Source organism: Paramormyrops kingsleyae, chromosome 8 (genome assembly GCF_048594095.1).
Source record: "Paramormyrops kingsleyae isolate MSU_618 chromosome 8, PKINGS_0.4, whole genome shotgun sequence".
NCBI classification, from domain to species: domain Eukaryota; kingdom Metazoa; phylum Chordata; class Actinopteri; order Osteoglossiformes; family Mormyridae; genus Paramormyrops; species Paramormyrops kingsleyae.
In genome coordinates this window covers 6,506,373-6,528,400 of record NC_132804.1, presented here as the reverse complement: position 1 = coordinate 6,528,400, position 22,028 = coordinate 6,506,373, and the positions used below count along the sequence as shown (strand labels likewise).

At 40.4% G+C, this 22,028-nt stretch overlaps 1 protein-coding gene across 1 annotated transcript; it reads left to right on the top strand.

Annotated features, from left to right (window-relative positions):
- Positions 1-151: 151 nt before the first annotated feature.
- Positions 152-21,800, top strand: LOC111855031 (immunoglobulin-like and fibronectin type III domain-containing protein 1). Its single transcript, XM_023833616.2, has 24 exons — positions 152-537; positions 3,641-3,725; positions 4,346-4,468; positions 5,425-5,564; positions 6,381-6,480; positions 6,745-6,786; positions 6,883-6,928; positions 7,388-7,571; positions 7,809-7,922; positions 8,098-8,260; positions 8,479-8,751; positions 8,957-9,892; positions 10,086-10,210; positions 10,488-10,629; positions 12,072-12,365; positions 12,473-12,769; positions 14,057-14,236; positions 14,514-14,642; positions 14,979-15,287; positions 15,519-15,604; positions 16,034-16,226; positions 19,058-19,354; positions 20,210-20,536; positions 21,249-21,800. The coding sequence occupies exons 2-24, from the start codon at positions 3,680-3,682 to the stop codon at positions 21,251-21,253; spliced, it is 4,551 nt and encodes a 1,516-aa protein (XP_023689384.2). The 5' UTR covers positions 152-537; positions 3,641-3,679; the 3' UTR covers positions 21,254-21,800.
- The last annotated feature ends 228 nt before the right edge of the window (positions 21,801-22,028 follow it).

Here is a 22,028-nt window from a genome sequence, read left to right as displayed (position 1 = left end):
TTCCCAATGAGATATTTTTCATGAATTCTGAGAATGCAAAAGAACATAATCCCAGGGTCCATTACCCCAAGAAGAACCCGTCACATCTGCATGTAACACATCTTTCAGCTGACCTGGGTCCATTTTGATATTTCCCAATGTATGTTTTATTAACATTGTGTAAATATTAAGGTGAATTTAACATGACACAGTTCTCACGTGCCAAATTAAACTACCAAAGATTAATATGGATATAGACCACCATGTCTATTCATCATGATCAAACAGTGATGCATATATCAAATATACTTTTTACATAATGCATGTCCTTAACAGCAGTGAGCACATGGGGAGGAGTCAAACCCTGCTAACCAACAGTGTCTCTCTGGTCACTGTGCTCCAACTCAGCTGGAGGTCTAACATTAACAGAAATCTGCTCTGAGCGCAAGGACTGTGCAAAAACAGGATAAGGCGCTATATAGCCATTCTATTCTATACAATTCTGATACCACAGCCAACACAGGAACTACTGGACGAGAGGCTGGGAGTTGTGTGAAAGTAAGTAAATCTCTTACATCCTTGTTCACATCCAGGGCAGTGGAAGGAATTTTGAAGAATAGTTCATTCTTTTGATATGTGATTCCATTGATCTTTGTGTTTTATTCACATGGGGTCATCCAGTGTGTGTCTAGGGGAGTATAAAAATATTTTAATAATGATTACCGCAAGGAGAAAAAATTTAAAGAATATCTTCTGAATGCAAAATAGCAGTTCTTGTGGAGAGAAACGCAGCTTACAAATTATGTGAAAAAGTAAGAATAAACGCCATGTCAACAGACGTCCAGTGATGTTGTCCTCCCAAACTAGGTGTCCTTTTCTTGAACTTTGGATACACACACCTGCCGTTTTTCAATAATTTTAAAATCAGCTCAAAATACCACATTAAAAAGTACCTAGAAAAAACAACATCGGATTATGCTTTGCAGCTGAATGCAATGACAATTTTCCAGAAAAAAAAATAAAATGAAAGTGTGTGAACTGCTCATACAATGCAAAATTTTGAAATTGCTTTATTATTTCACATAAATAATTATCTGAAATATACAATAATGGTACATAATAAGTCAAGGTCCAGATGTTAAGTAAAGAGGATTTCAGAGCCCACGTCCATACAGACAGTTGGCTAATTCCTCATGGAAGAAAAAGGGAAAACATAATCCACAACATTGTGTTTTCATCATCTTGCATTTAAATATGCTATCAGTGAAAAGTATTTACACACCTACTGAAAGTCAATTGTTTCTCAACAAGTTTTTCAACCCTAAGCACACCTTGAAGTTATGTCGGCAGTATTATCTTGTGAACAGGGAAAGAGATTGACCCTTTGAAGTTATGTAGTAAGTGCTGCGACAGATGATCTGGCCCCCACAATCCCCCGACCTGGACCCTAAAGACGGTATTTGAAATGGGCAAAAAACCGCACTCTTGTTATTCTGTGTTGGTACATAAGAAATATTCCCCGTATTCTGAAGATAAAAACAAAGAGGTGTTTACTGCATACCTGTGAGTACCGGCCCACTAAAAGCACCATCTATAGAGCTGGAGTGGGATGAGTTGGATCAAAGAGTAAGAGCAAGGTAGCCAACTAGTGCCCAGAACTTGTGGAAACACCTTCAGGACTGTTGGAGAAGCATTCCAGGTGGCTACATCTGGAATCTGGTTGAAAGAAAGTCAAGAGTCTGCAATGCTGTCATCAAAGCAAAAAGGGGCTATTTTGAAGAGTTTGAGAAAAACTTGAGATGTTGAACATTCTCTTGTTGCAGTATTTAATATGCATTGCTTCTTTGTTTCAAAACCTTTTACTGTAAGATGAATAACAGGTAAAAGAGAGAGAGATGTGTCTGGACTATTCAGTGGTACAGTATGTAACAGATGACTAACTCAGTTACATACCATCCATCCATCTTTAGACTGCTTGTGCTGGATGAGGTCATGGGGACCTGAAACCTACTCCATGCTGCACAATGCTGGGGTAGAGACCCCAGATTGCATGCCAGTCCATCCCTGGGCACATGCAGTCATACCCTAATATGGGTGAACTTGAGATACCATTTAGTCTAAGTGCGTGACTTTCGACTATGGCAGCAAAGCAGGACCCCCCCAAACCTGCAGATGTGAGGCAGAAGTGCCTACAGATCCACTCTGCCTCCCTGCTTACATAGCAGTGCGCCTTTAAATCTACTCACATCATCAAGTTTTGCATGTGACTTAAGAGTCATCACAGTATGTGTAACTGGAGGACCAAAGGAGTGATAAAAAACCTAAACATAAAATGCTACGGAGCTAAAAAGGGCCCAAGTAGCAGCAGGATATTCACGCGCCACGTCTCAAATCTCACGGGCCGATCGCCACGCTATGCGTCAGCTTACAGTGCGTGATTTCGCAATCAAGTAAACAGCATCGTTATCAGCTTCAGTTCAATTTGCATTAAAATACATTTCTCCCAGATCTAGAAAATATAAAAACTGCGTGTTTAATTGCTGTTTTTCAGTTGCTTATAAATTAACCACACCTCCCACCACAAACACACACTCACACGCCATAATTCATGATTTGTAGCTCAACCCCTGTGACATGTAGATCACATACCATGCGTTGCACGCGAGACACTGAGAAGGCCTGTCACATTCTGCTGCATTCTGTTACAAATGCTCAGTGAGCATTAGTCAGACCTTGTAACTACAACATTACCACACATCTCCAGTATTTTGAGGACAATTCTTTAAAATATCGCAAACTGTGCTGGTCCACTTGGTATATGTCCAACAAATGTCATGGAGTTACCATGACATAAGAAACTAGGCTGGTTCTTTAAAATCTCTGTTCATAAAGCACGTTTAATATATTCATATAAAAAATCTGCTCCAAATTATAGGGAAAGATTATAAAACTGGAAAAAAATATTTTGGTGACTGTCTATATGCACATATTTGAACTACACCTAGAATATTCCAGAAATTACTGAAATGACCACACTTCTCATTCAGCTGTTAAAGGCGTAATTCAACTGAGAGCAGAGCTTCTGAGCTTGGAGTGAAGGCCTTACTTTCTTTTGAAAACCTTAACACAGTTCTTCATTCCTGGTGAAAAATAGCAGTGATTTTGTGGCTATTATAGCAAGGGAAGCCTTTAATCAGGTTGGCATTTTCATGCTCTTGAAAACGCAATACAGGAAGATTGACAAGAGACCTATGACCCCTAAAACTGACTGGGGCCAGCCTGGGGGGTTTATACAGAAGAGTTTTTCCTTGTTGGAAGTCATACAACCGGATCTATAAGGTTGTTAAACCTCAAACTGTTCAATGTTCATATACTTTCAATATCCAATAAATGTAATCATATTTAATACCATAATTTTATTTATATTAAATGGTCATATAAAATGAGCAGAGCAATTTTGATGTTTTCAATGTTAATCCAAAAGTAAAAACTCCATATACTGTAAACTACAAGAATAGTCACCAATATATTTAGTGTTTAGTAACATATGCTGTGTAACTGAAATATGCTAACAAGCTGGGCTAATTTTACTTAGATATTTTAGCACTGGTAAATAAAGTGCCAGACATTTCATAATGTTTTGGGGTTTTTTTACGTACAGGTAACTGCCTGAATCTGCAGAGCTCCTAAATATATCAAGATGTTAAAGGCATCAAAAGTGACTGACGCAAGTGCCTCAGGGCAGGGTAAGCACAATCAGAAACTGACCTCCTCTTTTGGTTTCTTTACCCTGTGAGAAAGTCTGTTATCAGTCAGCCTTTTAGGTTGCGATGCATGTGCCCCATTCTGCTGTGACTGTTAATTTAACATGACGAAAGTTAAATAGCTTTTTTCCACAGTAATTGTACTTTGCAACTGGCTGTATCAGTAATTTAATTTCACCTTCCACATCATAAATTGACTCAGTCTTAAATTATTGCATTTTGTTGATTTCTTCATCAAACAACACTATCAAGTTTTAAGAAAGCACAAAGCTCCAGTCACACTTAGACATTATGTAGAAAAAGTATCACAGAACTTTTCTTTTTGTGTTACTGGAAGGCTGTAACTTAAATGAAAGTCCCATATTAACTCATATTTGCAGGAAAAATACAAAACTGGAGGACATTTACATATTGAATAGGTGACATCAGACAATCATCATGGATTAAATGAGCTTATACCCTGCCGCGCTCATGAAGCCCACTGCGGACGCCAGCATAGCTATAAAAATGCTAACAGGCTAAGCTAGGTTGTTGGTCCACGGTCATATCAAGTCTTACATGTTCAATCCACATATTCATTCTCTATCTCCTGACTTCTACAGTGGCCATTAAAAAGCGATCCAGTGTCCCAGGGGTCATGATCACTCAGTTTGTGGAGGAACTTCCCAAGGGATCGAGCACGCCTGACTTTATCCGCAAACCGATTGCTTTGACGATCCAAGAAGGTAAATTTTCAAAAGCGTTTGCTAGTTTGAAAACACTTGAGCATGTGAAGATCTTAAGGGATTTATGTAAAATGATACAGAGGAGAGAATGTTTAAATATTGAAATTCTAAGTAACATCATCGATCCATCAGCTTCCCCTAGCACAGGGACGGTGTAGGACAGGGGTGTCAAACTCCATTCCTGGGGGGCCGGAGCTCTGTGTAGCTTAGCTCTTTCCCTGTTCACACACAAATGATTCAGCTCAGGGCTCCGGTCCTCCAGGACTGGAGTCTGACACCCCTGGTGTAGGAGATATAAGATGTAACACTTAGTTAGCATATTAGCACTGGCTGATAGGCATCAAAAACCAAGATATCGTTATTGGTCCGATGCAGCAATCTTGGCTTATATTCCTGGGGGGGATTTCATGGAGTCTGATAATTTGGGACAAGTTGTGCCCCCTACTGGTTCTAAATGGAACACAGCATTTTATTTCATGATACAGGACGATCCCATGAAATACGAGATGGCTGGCAACTCATGGCTGGCTTAGAAGAGGTCTCACAGTACCGCCCATATGTGATTTATAAAACGTATTGTGCAAGATTTCAGGTTTTATTTTGATACATCAATTCCATCGCTTACAGGAGATTCTGCTACAGGCCACAAGGTTGAGAGGGTGCCGTTCTTTTATATAATATGCTATCTGTATGTTCTTCGATTAAAAAACAGCCAACAGCCTTTCAACTGCTTATCTAGTACAGGGTCACTGAAATGAATACATGGCAGGGACACAGTAGTTGGGACGCCTGTCCGTTGCACGGCTCACCCACACACATATTATGAGAAATTCAGAGACATGACTGTCCCCATATCATTACAACCATTAGGTTAGCAGTATGAGGCAACAGTGCTAACTAATGCATCCAAGCCAAAGTGCTACCCTTACAACAAAACAATGTTGACATATTTTAAGGTAAACTGGCCGTCTTCAAGGCAATTGTGACAGGGATTCCAACGCCAACGGTCACATGGGCAAGAAACAATGGAGATATCAGCGATCCGGAGAGATATCAGATGAAACACTGTTCCATTTCTGGTGAACACACACTAGAGGTAAATGCAACCTGTTTGAAATGTGCATATCAAACCATATCACTAAAACTGCAGGTGTAATCTTGTTCTTCAGTTTCTGGTACCTTGATAATTTTTTTGAGCAGCCGTTCCTCTTTGAATCTCTTATCCTGGCCAGGGTTGTTAAGATGCCTCCCCAACAGAGCAGGGATGCATCTAGGATGTGATACACTTCCTTTTCTAAAAGGGGCAATTCACCCCAAAACTGGAAAAAAAAAAAAACATTTTAGGGGGCTTTAGTGCTATTTATCCAATTGTATTAATACGCCGAATACCACCGCGAGCAGCCCAGCAATACCTTCTATACATTGATATGATTGGTGCAGAGATCAGTAGAAGAAAATAGTTCCTACATTAAACTGCTCACCTCAAAGTCTGTGAATTATCTTGAGGAGCCAGGTCATGATTTCAGGTAAGAGACATTGCTGCTGAATTTTTCATATGTATTTTTGGTGCTTTCATCACCACAGAAAGAATGCAATTCACTCCCTTTATATTTGAGAGAAGACCAACATTTCTATGCCTGAGATCTCCAAAAGTAGGCAACTCCCAGCAGAACAATTTACACGGCTAGATAACTCTCAAGTCCTCCAAAACATACCTTATTTCAATTTTCGGATGAACTGCCCCTTTAATTAAATATAAAGCTAAATAACTAATTCAAACATATTGCTGAGCATTGCGACATCAAAGCCTAACATGATCAGTCGATTATATTGCTAGCATTTCATAAGCATAAGAGGAAGCAGACGAACAATGCAAAGGAAAATGAAGTGAAATTCTACTCTCCCTCTGCAGATGCCCAACGTATCAGCATTGGAAGAAGACGTCTACAAATGCTTTGCCTGTAATGAGTTTGGAAAGGCTGTTGTCACGGCGACTCTAAATGTCATTGAAGGTAATGAAGAAATGAGAGTCACTGACCAAGGATCATACTGCAGAGGCAAATAGAAGCAAACTGGAATAATGTTACTGCTGCAAAATCATGTATCAATGATACATATTACTGAATGAGAAATGCATATACTGTAGATCTATCCAATACGCTGCAGGGAACAAAGACTCTGTAGATGACACAGAGACACCGATTAATCTGTTTTCAAATATTTAAATTATTTTATGCAATCAATGATAAGATATTTTCATGTGCATTTTCTTTCAGTTGGATTCAACAAGAGTAAAGCACTGCAGCAATCAAGAGCTGGTCAGTACACAATAGGCCAGACAGACATACATACATAACAACCATATTATGCATTAGAAACTGAAAGTGATTCCTACAAATTGTTGTATTTCTCAGCTTTAAGAGAGAAAACACTGGATTTCAAAAACCTCTTGAAAACCCGGTAAGGAGGGCTATTGCTGGGGGAACCACTACTCTGATATAAAGACTTTTTGTAGCTGATGTCTTTGCCTGGCCTGATGTTGAAGCAATTACCCGTAACGATAAGTGTCAGACATGTGAGCAGTTATTCACTGGAGAAGTGTCTGAGAATGGATGGATGGATGGATGGTGTCATTGCAAAATTACCATTTACATGGCTGACTGCCATATGTCATTTACCTACAGTGACAGCTCACAATGTTAGTCTTCATTACTATGAATATTGCAAATAATGCATTACCTATGTCTATATCTGAGATATAGATCTTAAAAAAATCTTAAACTACTTGGAAGTTAGTAGGTGGCAGATGTCATTTCAAGGTTTTTTTTTTAAATAAATATTTAAATTAAATATTATAATGGGTGGGAGAGCAGGAAGAACTGGAGAGATGTAACTTCAAACTTTCTGCTTTTTTTCTAGTACTGAACGCGAGAAACCAGAAAGAAAACAGGGAGAGCCGGATGAAAAGGTCTGGGAAATTTTACTGAGCGCAGACAAGAAAGACTACGAACGTATCTGTATGGAATACGGCATTACGGACTTCCGGGGGATGCTGAAGAGGCTGAATGAGCTGAAGAGGGAGAGGGAGGAGGAGCAGGCCCAGGTATGGAAGCTGCTCGTGGTCTTTCCTTAAATGATTTACTTACAACCAATAGGTTTTGACTGACAATTTCCTGGGAGAGACTATGAATTCATAATAGCACTGAAAGGAAGGAGGAGTGACAGACAGAGGGTGGGGGGGGCGGGGGGAGAGATCATAAAATACTACTTCTAACCCTTGTTTCTTGGTTTCCTTCTCATTGATCACTTCCTCTGCTAACCTGGGACCGGCCCCCTGCAGTTTGTTGAGCACCTGAGCAACCTAAAACATATTGAAGTAAAAGCTAATGGCTGTGCAGAGTTTGAAATAACGATGGACATGAAGGACCAAAACAGTCGGATGTTCTTATATAAGGTGACAGATTCTGTATACGATATACATTACAATTTGCTATATAACCGCTTCAATCTTATTGTGGCATTATAATATGACATCGCGTCAATGGCAGGGTAAAAGCAGCACTAAGGCAAGCTCATTTTCAGATGTTTGTGTGCTGTGCTGTAATATAACGGTTTGTCACATTCTTTAGAATGGAGAGATGATCGAGTTCAGCGATGACACAAGCTCGAAACACAGTCTAAAAAAAGTGGGAAAGAAGTATGTGTTCAGTGTTAAAGATCTTGACCCAGATGATGCTGGCTTGTACCAGGTGGATGTTGAGGGTGTCAATATATTTTCAACCGAATTCAAAGGTGAGATCAATAACAACCTACATACAGTACTTTAGTTTACACAATTACTTGAATGATATTCCACAGGGAGCCTTACATTTCCTTCAAACCTTTTGTGCACAAACATACAAACCCTATTGTTTATCAAATTTACAAATTGTATGTAATCTCAAGATTAAAATGACTTACTGTAGTACTATATCTACTATTCGGTAACATGCCCTATGTTATTCTTTCAGCACCCCCGGTGGAATTCCGGGTTAAAATTCAGGAAGTAACGGCCACGGAGAGAGAGGATGCTGTGTTTGAATGTCTTTTATCCCAACCATTTCCAAAGATAGCATGGGTAGGAAAGAATGTAACACTGCAATCAGGGGATAAGTATGACATCACTGTGTCTGAGGACATGCTCATCCACAGACTAGTGGTGAAGGACTGCATGCAGGTGGACAAAGGGATCTATGCAGCCATTGCTGGCATCAAATCCTGCAATGCTTGGCTTATAGTTGAAGGTAAGCTAAAACATCAAAACCTCCCTCAAAACGTCCATCATTCCTAACAGACTAGTGGCCTAATTTTTACCCAAGACTATGTTGAAATGTCTGCTGAATTCATCCTTTGTCAGCACGCGTGCATGATTTTCTTTGTAAGTATGCAAGTCGAGTGAAGTTCTGTTCTTGATATCTTTGCTATCTGTTAATCGCATTGCGGATTCAGCGGATAAGGATGCAGGCACAGGAAAAAAGAAAGCCCGAAAGTCAACCCAAGCCGGAGGCGCTGGCGTTGACCTGGAGAAGATGGCCAGGGAGCAGCAGGCCAAGCTGCAAATGGGGAGAGAAGAGATCTTAGGGTCACTGCAAAAGGCCAGAGAGGAGAAGGATGCATCTGCTCAGGAAGGTGAAGGCAAAGGCGATGGGGTGGTCGGTTTGGCTGGGCGTAAGGAGTCCATGGAGAAAACTTCATCACCTTCAGCTCCAACAGGACAAACAGGGCAAACAGGGAAATTAGGACAAAGTGGAGAAACTGGACAAAGTGGAGAAACAGGACAAACTGGAAAAACTGGACAAAGTGGAGAAACAGGACAAACTGGAAAAACAGGACAAAGTGGAGAAACAGGACAAACTGGAAAAACTGGACAAAGTGGAGAAACAGGACAAACTGGAAAAACTGGAAAAACAGGACAAAGTGGAGAAACAGGACAAACTGGAAAAACAGGACAAAGTGGAGAAACAGGACAAACTGGAAAAACAGGTCAAAGTGGAGAAACAGGACAAACTGGAAAAACAGGACAAAGTGGAGAAACAGGACAAACTGGGAAAACAGGACAAAGTGGAGAAACAGGACAAACTGGAAAAACAGGACAAAGTGGAGAAAAAGGACAAAGAGATTCTTCATCGCTTATAAGTCAAAGTCAACCATCTTCATCTCTAGAAGGCCAGATTCAAGTCGCTGCTGTGAAGGAGCCTAGTGGCATCACTTCTCCTGCTTGTGAAGCTGATGTTGTTGATAAGTCTGCTGGGAATAAGCAGGACACAGAAACCACTGGGGGGGAGCCTGCGGACGCAGTCGGGGCTGAGCTTGATGCAGAGACACCACTCAGCCAAAGTACGCGGCGTAGCAGAGCGGGTCCACTTGTTCCAGAGACACTCATTGGTATGTAATCCAGAAACAGCTAGAATTATAACTAACAATTATTTAATGGATGTTAAGTGATTAAGGCCATGAAAAGGTGTTCCATCTGTGACTCATTATTTAACAATTTCAGCATTTCATTATTTCACAGGATCAATTTGCAAACCAGAGCCAAGAAGTACAGTAATGAGGGTTAATGTCTTTCATTCTACAGAAAAAGGAGTTCAGTTCATCTGTGGTCTGTCAGACGTCAGTGCCATTCTAGGCCAGTCTGCAGAGATGGTCTGTAAGCTGAGCAATGAAAACTGCGACGGTGTCTGGTACAAAGACGGAAAACAGGTGAATAATTCCAGACAGGTCACATGTACACAGATTTTACTCAATCACACTATTATATTGCTATTGTTAACTTAATAATAATAATGATAATAATAATAATAATAAGTGATTATAATTAACAATTTATCAGGCTAATAATGATGGATTGGAATGAAAACTTGTAAATATGTGCAGTTTGCCAACTCTTATTCAGACATTATTAACATAGATGCTGCTGTATAGAGTGGAAGGTATGTTTGATGAAACCTTCTTTCTATGACTTTCTGTGCCTCATTAGTTGACGTCCGATGATGCCATGACCATTACTAAGGAAAAGGCCTGGCACAAGCTGACAATAAAGGACTGCCAGGAGAAATACAACGGCAAATACCGCTTTGAAGCAGACGGACATAAGACAGAAGCACAGCTTGTTGTAAAAGGTTCCAAGCCGAAATCCACAAAAGATATTCAAATAATCAATACTCCTTATTTCTAAACTGAAAATGACCTTAAAATAGAGGCGCAAAAATGGATCGATGCATTATGATAAATCAAGTAGCATTCGATGCATCAAATGTCAGAATCGATTTTGGGGGGGATTTAAAGATACCCCTACTTCTGGATGGTGTGCTGTCATGCTAACATACTGCAGGTAGACCAGCAAAGCCTCAGCGCCAGCACACACATTTCCGAAACGTCTGCGTCAAATGAAGCCTCAGTAATAATCCTAAAGCAATATTGCTAAAGGAAGTGATACCTGATGACCTTTGAGCTACAATGCTTTTGGAAAACACACCCAGCACACAACATTTTCTCTAATGGTCAAGATAAACTGTGCAGTACCATGCTTGTGAGAAACATTACCTTGTTTGCTAGCTATGGTAGGACTGGTTAAGACTCTGAGGTAGCAAACTAGCTAGCTAAGTAAATCGTAATATTAGCCGTTATACTGTATAATGGTTAACACATCAGTTTCGGCCATTATTCATCAAATATACCGGCATGAATCCTATGTGTCAGACTTACCTGATACTGCTGACCAATGTCTCAACTCTATAGTTATAAAGTTAGCACTAGAGCTAAAGACAGAAGTACTAAAATAAATTAGATGGTTGCATTGGACAATCAGCCATTTTCTGTAGTGGAGGACAACAGATTTCATTGAGTCATTAACCATTTAGAAGAGGTCACAAAGTACTGTCCTGCGACATGCTTGTAATTCATCATTCAATCTGACCCACAAATTGATCTTTAACTTCTCACGGGACAATAAAATGATGTAACATCATTCTGCTAATCTGTGCCGAGAAGCTAGACAAGTTTAACCCCCAGCATGCCCTCCCCCAATAACGCATCACTTCCTTTATGTGTTTATATGTTTTTTCTGTATAGTTCAGTAGTTAGCCTTTTGACAATTCGCACTTGCTTGGTCTCCCTATTTAATAGTAACAATAAAGATTAACATTCTGAAATTCTATTCTTTTATTGCATTAAGAGCACGTAATTAAGCTCCCATGTTAACATTTGTGATATTTTTTTCAGTGAAGTTAAAAAAAGGCTTGAATTTTGGAAATCAAGATAATCGAATAATCAATTAATCAAATGGAACAATACATCAAATCATTCCCTTAATAATCACAATCAAATTGAATGGCCTTGTGGCCAATGATTTCATTTTGTAATTACATTTTGTGAAATTTTGTTAAAAATGTTTCAACTGATGCTAGATATTTACAGTGTAAAGAGGAAAAACAGTGTGGAGTCTGGCATTACTCTGTATGTAATGGAAAGTCTGCGATTAGTTAATCTACACTGTAGATACAGATCAGGACTCTTTAAAAATGTAAAGTTTTGCCAATTACCTGGCTTGTTTATGTTCCAGACCCACCCAGATTTGACCTGGATGAACTGGGTAACTTCTCAGAGCCAGTAGTTATAAAAGTTGGCCAAAATGCAACCTTCAAGATTGCTTTTGTGGGCCGGGAACCAATGAAGGTGCAGTGGTATAAAGATGGCGAAGAACTTGTGGATGATACCAGCATCAAGGTGGAAAAGGCTTCCGATCACAGCCGCCTACTACTCGGAAGGTGCCAACGTAAGGACTCTGGAGAAATCAAGATCAAGGTCAGAAACGAGTTTGGAACGGCTGAGGCTTGCACCAGTCTCATTGTTCTGGGTATGTTTCGTGATGAAACTACATTGTCATCTCATAACTGAATAACTGCAACCTAACAAGTCCATAATGAAGACGTCTTACTCAGAATTCCACATGTCCCTTGTCAGACAAACCGAAACCACCTCAAGCTCCAGTGGAGATAATTGAAAGTTCGGCGAAATGCATTGAAATCAAATGGAGGCATCCGAAGGACGACGGCGGATCTCCAGTGACTAACTACGTCTTGGAACGGCAGCAGTTGGGACGCAACTCCTGGAAAAAGCTTGGGGAGATACCGGCAAAACCGACGTACAGAGACACTGATGTGACCCACGGGAGGAAATACTGCTACCGTATCTGTGCCCAGACAGCAGAAGGTGTCAGTGACATGTTAGAGACTGACGACATCATGGCTGGGAACAAGGGTGAGCTGCAGTCTTGTGTGCGACTAATTCTGACTTTAGTATATAAGGTACTGTACTGTATATGCAGTCCAGTTGTTTATCAGGATTTGTTTTTTGACCATTAGAGTCTTGTTAAATAAAGCTACATATACAATTCTTGTTAAGGAAGAAAAGAATATATCCTTATTTTAAAATACAGATGACTATGCACTTGTAGTGGGCGATATGATGATGTTTTATCGTAACCAGTTGTAGCTGTATCCGTAATACATATTTCAGGTGATACAGCAATACATTTACATTTACTTTTATTTAGGAAATGCTTTTGTCCAAAGCGACGTACAAATAAGGCAAATAGCACATTACAAATGTGCTGTCAAGGACTCGACTAGGCATAAGTGCAGCTGAGTTTCCAATGAATGCTCAGTCACAATTACACTACTTAACACTATTTTTATGATGACAGAACAAACCCGCAAGCACCTATCACGTTGGAGGCTACAACATTACAACAACAAAAATAGACTTATGTGAAACAAAGCAATTTCTCCTGCAAAACATCTCAGCATTGTCTGTATATCTCAGTTCTTTGTGAGTTATCTGTCTGAGTACCTATACATCTCAGCTTAGTGAGTAGATCTTGAACTGAAAACTTAACTGATCTTTTTTTAACCAGATAGCTAACCTGGTAGAAAAAAAAAAATTATAAAATTGGACTGCTAAAAATATTGTACTTGTGTCACGTGGTGAACATCACATGGTTCATAGATAGCTCGGGTACGCCGTCAAGCAAACAGAGTGCAGCATGGTTGATGATGAACAACTGGTTATAAAACGGATCTACTTTGATTGTGTGGAAATGGCTTGCATTTGCAAAACCTGACATGGGCCAATCTACAGTAATTTGAAAATCTTTGCAAAGATACAATTCATACAACAGGTGGCAACATAACCAATCTTTTTAACCACCTGAAACATTAGCACTCCAAACACGCAGAGTGTCTATTGCAAACTGTTTTAGCGTTGATCCATTTCTAGAGGATATCACAAATTCAGTTCTAATTAGTCAGAATGCAAATTCTTAATATCAGAAATTCAGCTCTAAGTAGTTATAATGCCAGTTCTTGATACTGGAAATTATTTAGCTAGTGAGATTCAAAACGTTTATTTTTTCTCATTCATTTCAATGGCAATTGGAAGTTGAACTATTCAAAATTCCCATTTCTGATATCAGGAATTCAAATGTACTGTAACTAGCTATAGCTAGTTATAGCTGTTAGTTATTGATTTGTTTTTCGTATGTTTTAGCATATCCTGGGCCACCAGCTGCACCCGAAGTAGTCAGCGCTTTTAAGGACTGCATCAATCTCTCCTGGGCTCCCCCTGCCAACACCGGAGATAGCAGCATTTTGGGTTACAACCTGGAGAAACGCAAGAAAGGCAGCAACCTGTGGACCCAGGTTAACTCTGGAGGAGAGCCAATTCAAGGTCTGACCTTCTCATGGTCTACAAACTGGATGCAACCTAAGCTGATCACTTATATTTTCTTCTGTTACTTTATACGTGTTTTTTGTTTCAGTTAAAACTCAGCAATGCATTCTCAAACCATTCACAAGTTTCATTTTAGGGTTCATAACTCTTATTATATAGAAATATTTTTCTGTTTGTGAGAGATCAATTGTTACCTACCAGAATGACAATGGCAAATGAATATTAATATGCCAAAAGTGATTGCAAATACTATTTGTACTTTATTTTCTCACAGCAAAAAAATATGCAGTAAAAGATGTTGTAGAAGGATTGGAGTATGAATTCCATGTCGCTGCAATCAACATGTCTGGAACAGGAGAACCAAGTTCTCCATCTGAGTTTGTATTTGCCAGGGACCCCATTAGTAAGTATAAAGACAATGAAGATGTAAAATGCCATTTGTTTTTTTTTTTTCAAGAATAACTATTATAACTTCAAAAACCCTCATATCAAGTATTTTGTGGTTAATTCTTTGAAATATTTGCTAGCCAGAGGTGGGTAACTGAGGTCCAGAGAGTAAAAGTCCAGACCAAGATTTGGTTCAACCAACCAGTTGACTACAAACAGTCACAGAGTATTCAACTGGTTGGTTGAAACAAAATTTTGGTCTGGACTTTTACTCTCTGGACCTGAAGTACCCACCTCTGTTGCTAGCTTTGAGTGTACAACCCCTTAATCACTTTTACTCGTCTCTCTTCAGAGCCCCCTGGTAAAGTTGTTGACATAAAAGTCACTGATTCGACATACAACACCTTATCGCTGGCATGGACGAGGCCGCCAGTGGTAGCAAAGGTCCACGGGGAAGCCAAGGGGTACTTTGTGGAGATTCGTCCAGCAGAGAGTATCGAGTGGACCCGCTGTAAAAGCAGTCCTGTCACTATGACATCATTTGTGGTGATTGGCCTGAGGTCCATGGCCATGTACTGGGTGAGGGTGATTGCCACCAACGAGGGGGGGTCGGGCGAGCCCCAAGAACTGGACAACTACATCCTGGCCATGCCCCCACCCGGTAAACAGCAAACACAGCCAAAACCTTTTCATATATTCCTATATATAACAATGTATATTTAATAGAACACAGGTCACTACATAAAATGCCCCCCCCCCCCAAAAAAAAAAGATATATATATATGGGTTTCACTTGTAACAGTGATGATATGAGTATGTGAGGAGGACGGTAAACAAGCAAATAAATGTAAGCGACCCAAATGACTGTTTAAACCCTGTAATTGTTTTTTAGTAAAGCCACGGTTTACAGATGCCAAAATGAAGAACTTTATTGTGATCAGGGAAGGGAATTCCGCACGAGTAACTATAAACTTTGAGGTGAGTAGGTGATCTGTTTTAATATTTTTTTTCTGTGGCAGAAAACACCTTTGTGCTGGGTGTTGTGATGCTTTGTGTGAAGCAGGTTAGACCTGTGACCGGAAGGTGACCAGATTAAATCCCGTGCTCGACAGCGATCTTACTGATGGGCACTTCAGAAAGGCCCCTAACCCCCGTTGCTCTAGGGACACTACCTGACCTTGCTCAATGATCCATGCTTGCGCTTCATTCTGAACAAAAAGCATCTAAGTACGTCTAACGCCGAACTACACTGAAGTTAAGTCTGACTGTAATGTTATTATTGTGGTTTCAATGTACAATATTGACACACAAAAACATGCATGGAAAAGTCTCTGTGTTTACCAAGCCTCCTGCAATCTGCTTCTGGCCCTTACTTGTCAATTGAGTACAATGTGCTGCTGTTTGCAGGCCTCCCCTTTGCCAGATATAATGTGGATGAAGGACGGTATGCCGCTGGCTAAGCGGGTGACGGTGACCAACGCAGAGGGGGCGTCCCAGCTCCTCATCCCCTCCTCAGAGCGCTCCGACACTGGGGTGTACACCATCATAGTCAAGAATCTGGTCGGCCAGGAGACGTGCAGCGTCGAGCTAAGAGTGACCGGTAACAGACAGAGCCTAGCAGCTACGACAACATTAACAAATTTTAAATAGACAGAAGACAATTAATGCTGGTAACACTTCCTATGAATGCCAGGTTCATAAGAATCTAAGAACACATTCATAACACAATATAAAGCATTTATAATACATAACATGCATGGCTACAAATATTTATAAAAAGACATAAATTTCCCGGAGGAAACTTCCCGAGGGATTAATAAAGTACTATCTAATCTAATCTAATCTAATCTAATCTAATCTAATCTAATAATACATTATAGCCATATTTATTATGCATTATGAATGCTTTATGAAGGTCTCATCTATAATGCACTATACAGACACCAACCTGTAAGTGTAAGTACAGAATGTGGAATATCTTCAGAAATGAACCAATAATGACTGTCAATTGAAAATGCTGTAATGCTTGATTAGTTCTTATACTGACCGTCATAATGCATTATAAGCATAGGGATGTATAATGCATTATTCATGACATCTTCATGTAACGTGCTACTGTAGCTGAGCATATTATTTTCTCTATATGGTACTTCATATTCCATCCATCCAATCACTTATCCAGTACATGGCCACAGGAGCGGCAAGGAGGAGAATAAGGCATAAGACATTGGCACACATTCAGACTGATCCCAGTCCACTGCAGGGCATGCACCCCCGCACGCTCCTGCGTGCCAACATCCATTAATCCATTTAAATCTCTATCTCCTATTTTATCTTCCACAAAGCTATACAAAATCCTATAACTGAAAAGAGCATAAACTGTATCGTAATCGAGATATATATAATATGCCCCATCTCAATATCTATGAGGGATTTTCATGTGACAAATTATACATAAAGCTATTATCTGATGTGTGAGTGACGAAACCTTTTCTGGTGTATAGACCTCTTGACTAAGATATGTAATCTTCACATTATTAATAACTTAATCTGTACTCAATCTTATACAACATATATATATATAACACATTCAGTGAACATTATCACTCGTGTAGTTTGTTATACTTAACAAAGGAGGTAGTAGAGGTGCAGCAGCAGTATTGAGTCTTGGATACACACATCGTGAACATCTCTTCTTTCACCTACATAAGTCTATATGCCTCGGGTTGCTTGCATGTCGATAAATGTGCACGTATTTCTCTCATATACTTAACAGCAATTATAGTGTATCTTACATCCATGAATAACTGACAAAGGATAGAACTGTCTTGAGACCGTCAAGCCAGATTTCATATGGAGCGCATACGATTCCAAATAGCTCAATCTCACGTTGTACCAATTCTGCATTGGTCAAAGGTGGTAGTCGTGGGGCGAATGAATCCCATGCTCTAAAGTAAGCTGACACTATTTCTGAATTGGTCAAGTTGGGAAGCTGTTTGACTAGAAGATGGTCGAAATGGAAGATAAGGCTCTTAAGCATTAACAACTGTCTCGCATAGTGAATGATTGTTGCAGCGTATTGTATATCCGCTGATTCCAATTGTTGTCAGGCATATTGATTGATAGAGGTGAGCTCACGAATTATACGATGTGCAAGTTGTTTCGATGACGTAGTTTCCCGTGCCAATTGACGAACGTTTATTGGTAAGCCGCACAAGCTGGATATTCGCTGTGAGTATCCATCTTGGAGGTATTGCTTGTATCGTCGAAGGAACACTGGAACGACATCCAGTCCGGACACAATCCTGGAGCTAGAGAACATAAGTACATTTCGGCTATCATTGTGGGATACTCATCACGGAAACCCATCTTGATTGAGGTTAACAGTGGTCTAATCTTCTCCCAAATCAATGTATTCCGATACCAAAATGCGATGTCATTCAAGTATTCACCAGCGTCCTCATCATCGTAATATGAAAGCCAGGTGAATTGAATGGGCACATTGATCATCGATATTATGTCGGACAGCAGCTTCACCCAAATAGCGAGACGCCACCTGTGCATTATCATAGCATAAGGGTGGGACATACTCTGTCAAGTCCTGTATTGCTATTATCAACTCTGTTAGGCGACCAGCTCGCTTGATGGATTCTACCTCAGAGTACTATAGCAGTTCCGTAGGATTAATCAGCCATAGCTTATGTAATAATCGGTGTCTCTCAGATAGTGGAGCAATCCTAGTGACTTTCAGTTGTATGTAAGACAAAAGGCACACGGCAAGAATCTGTGGTGGGATATGTCGAATTTCCCTTTCATGAACTAACACTTGACCACCGGCAGGTATCCAGGAACTCATCCGTTGGAGAGTTTCGATATTCTGCGGAGGAGCAGACATCCTTTCCTGGACTCTGTGTGAATACGCTCCACATTGATCAATCAGTTTCTGCACTATCGCAGCAGCAGCCATCTCTAAAGACAACTCCCTATCACTGAATGTCGTGGGTTGACGTTTGAAATCCTCTTCAGCGGCCTGTCGCAATACTCTAACCGATGCTGTGGACAATTCGGCACATGCGAGAATACCAGTACGACGGGCCGGAAACCTGGCTGCGTCAATGAGGACAGGAGGCTCCTTGATCGGCCTCATGCAATATTTGCACTCAGTTATTAAAACCCACATGACACCCCCTACCTCAGCACGTCCTGATACCTGTGTTGGCAGCTGCATCTGTAAGACGGCCCAACACTAGACTTGGAGAAAGTTGAGTGTGTGATAGTCAGTAGTACTGCGCAGCGTGGCATGTGTGTTCGAATCGCCAGAGATCCATAAATATGTATTGTATAAGCTATTTGGCATTATGTGTTACATTACATATACAAAACTATACATTTTTTAAGTAAGAAATTCTTCTGTTCCGCCCCTTGATTTAGATGACCCTAAACCACCCGGCACAGTGGAGGTTCAGCAGAATGTCCCTGGAACACTGACTGTGTCCTGGGCACCATCTCCAGATGAGAAACGTGACGACCGGCTGCACTACATGGTGTCTGAGCACGACTCCAGCAAGCGGACCTGGCAGACAGTGGGCGACCGGATCTTCAACAACAGCTACACAGCTGTCAACATCCTGCCTGGACGAGAGTACAGCTTCCGCGTCTACGCCAAAAATGACATGGGCATCTCGGAAGCTTCTGTGTCAGCTAAGTGGGCAATTACCAAGAAAAAGGGTTTGTCAAATGATTTAACAAATCTAAGTGGAAGTGTATCAAATCTGATTCAGAATAGAATTATAAGAAGAAATGAAATTGCATTTTTACAGAAGAGGATTAGGGCCACCATGAAAATATTATCTGAATTCTGACTTTTTTCTCAGAATTCTGACATTAAAGTCAGAATTCAAATAATATTTTTATGGTGGCCCTAATCCTCTTCCGTACATTTTACTAGCTGTTCAATGGGAAATAGGAGAAAAAAACAGCATTTTTCTGACCTTCACAGTTTTCTGTCCAGTGAAAATTCTTTAGGTAGTTTGCACTTATATACTGATTTCAAACTAAGTGTTAAAAAATATTTAACTTGATTTGGGAGATTTCAGAATTATGTGTCATCTGTATTGCTACAATAATTAACATGACAGGAAGTAAATTGACAGACTCAGAACCACATACCAGACCATTGTAAATTCCAGCGATAACTTACTCAAGTGGTTTGACAAACCAGTAAAGTACCTGTTTCTGTAGTTAAACTGTATTTTTTTGGTTGTCTGAGAAAAAATGGAGATATGTCAAAAACAGCACTAGTCTAGAAACATTACCTCAAGTAGACAATGGAATGAAGAAATTCAGTTTATAGTCTGCAATTCTTACAGTATATCCTTGCAGTTGGTTTCTTATAATGGGAACATATAATAACTGATTCACTTTTATTTAATTAAAAAAGGAACTTGCTTTTAGTTTAGGCGAATCATAACCCTTTCTGATATTTAAAAAGTTTCTTATCCTTGCTGTGTTATTCTGTCCAGGCATTTGCTGTACCTCTGAAAACATGAAGACCTTTTCTCTTCTTATTTTCTTGTTCTTCAGATAAGTTTGTACTGAACATGCCCGAGGCAGAAAGCTATAACTTCCAGACTCCACCCAAGTTTCTGGTGCAGCTGAAGATGCATTCGGCTCCCCAAGGCTACGAATGCTACATGAGCTGCGCAGTGAGGGGTAACCCGGAACCTCGCATCACGTGGTACCGCAACAACGTGAGCCTTAGCACCGACCCCGACTACCACATCACCAACACCTGCGGCGTCTGCTCCCTGCTGATCCTCCGGGTCGGCCCTAAGAGCAGTGGGGAGTACAAGGTCATGGCGGAGAACAGGCTCGGTCGGGCCGAGAGCTCCACCACGCTCACCATGAGAGGTACTGGCTTTAACTCATACTACATATTTTATCCATCCATCCATCCATCCATCCACCAACACTTATCCAATACAGGTCCTGTTTCAGGAAACATTGGGCAAGTGGCAGGAGTACATCTTGGCCTGGAATCTCTCACAGGTCACACACTCACAGCCATATACTATGGGCAATTTAGAGGTGCCAATTTGTATATATTAATTTCCTGATTGATATTTCTAAAACAGAGTAACAACTCTGCAGCTTAACACCCCCAGGACTGGGGGCTCAATTCCCACCCTCGCCTATGTGTGTGTGGAGTTTACATGGTCTCCTTCTCTTTGTAAGGATTTCCCCGGGTACTCTGGGCCCCTCCTACAATCCAGAAGCAGTTAGATGTTTCCAAATTTCCCAAAGTGTGTGATTGTTGGTGTGTGTTCACCCTGTGATGAACTGGAATCCCATCCAGGGTGTCCCTTGCCTGGTAGCCTTGTACTGGAAGTTACCACAGAAGTTATATAAAATATACAAAATTGGCTAGAGATGTATACGCATACGATGTCAGCATAGATGGTGCATGCTTTCCATCTCTGAAGATGAGATCATGTTTACTATAGTCTGGTGAACGCTAAGCGCCATGTGACCCCTGTTTGATAACAGTTGTGATGTAAACTATTGCATATCTCACCAAATCATCTCATTGCTGATCTGTTTCACTCAACTGCTTGCTTTTCAGAATGAAAGAGTGCAAAAGAAGAGCAGAAGGCTAATGAGGACGATGGTCCTATCAGGTTCCGGTTATTGCGACGGTTTGTATTTTCATACTCTGTGGGTGTTTTATTCAATAAGAACTCAAATATTTCCATGAGGGGCTCTATAATTAAATATTGTATTTGCAAGTATGATTAAAAAATAAGGAAAATTATAGTTGTTCGTTGCTTTAACAGTCCAATGGTTTATATCAGCACGGCTTCACCTGCCCATTGGCTGTTGCTATGGTTTTACAGGAAGAGAACCAATTGCACTGTTCTTGGAATGTCAGAAATCACTACACTGTTTGTTCTAAGCTTAAGAACCATCATTTTCTGTAACATATGGACAGAAGTCTAGGTACATTGTGGAATTAGAACAGGAGGGTATTGCTCCACATGAGGCATCTCAAGAGAAGGACTATATATTATTGGTAAAGCTATTGAGTGGCATGTAATGTATGTTTCCCTGAAGATTATCTGCAAATAAACAAAGAAATTAAGGGTTTGATACAGAAGAAATCCCTTTATATGTTCAATTTCTTGTTTGTTTTTTTTATCAGGGGTATTGATAGACTCAGCTTTCAGATGCATTGCAGAAGACAAGACTGGCTGTTGTTTTAATTCAGTTTTATAAATGAAATTATCCATCCATCCATCCATCCATCCATCCTCTAACCACTTATGCCATCCATCCATCCATCCTCTAACTGCTTATGCAGGACAGGGGTGTAGGGGGTCCAGAGCCCAACCCACAAAAGCACTGG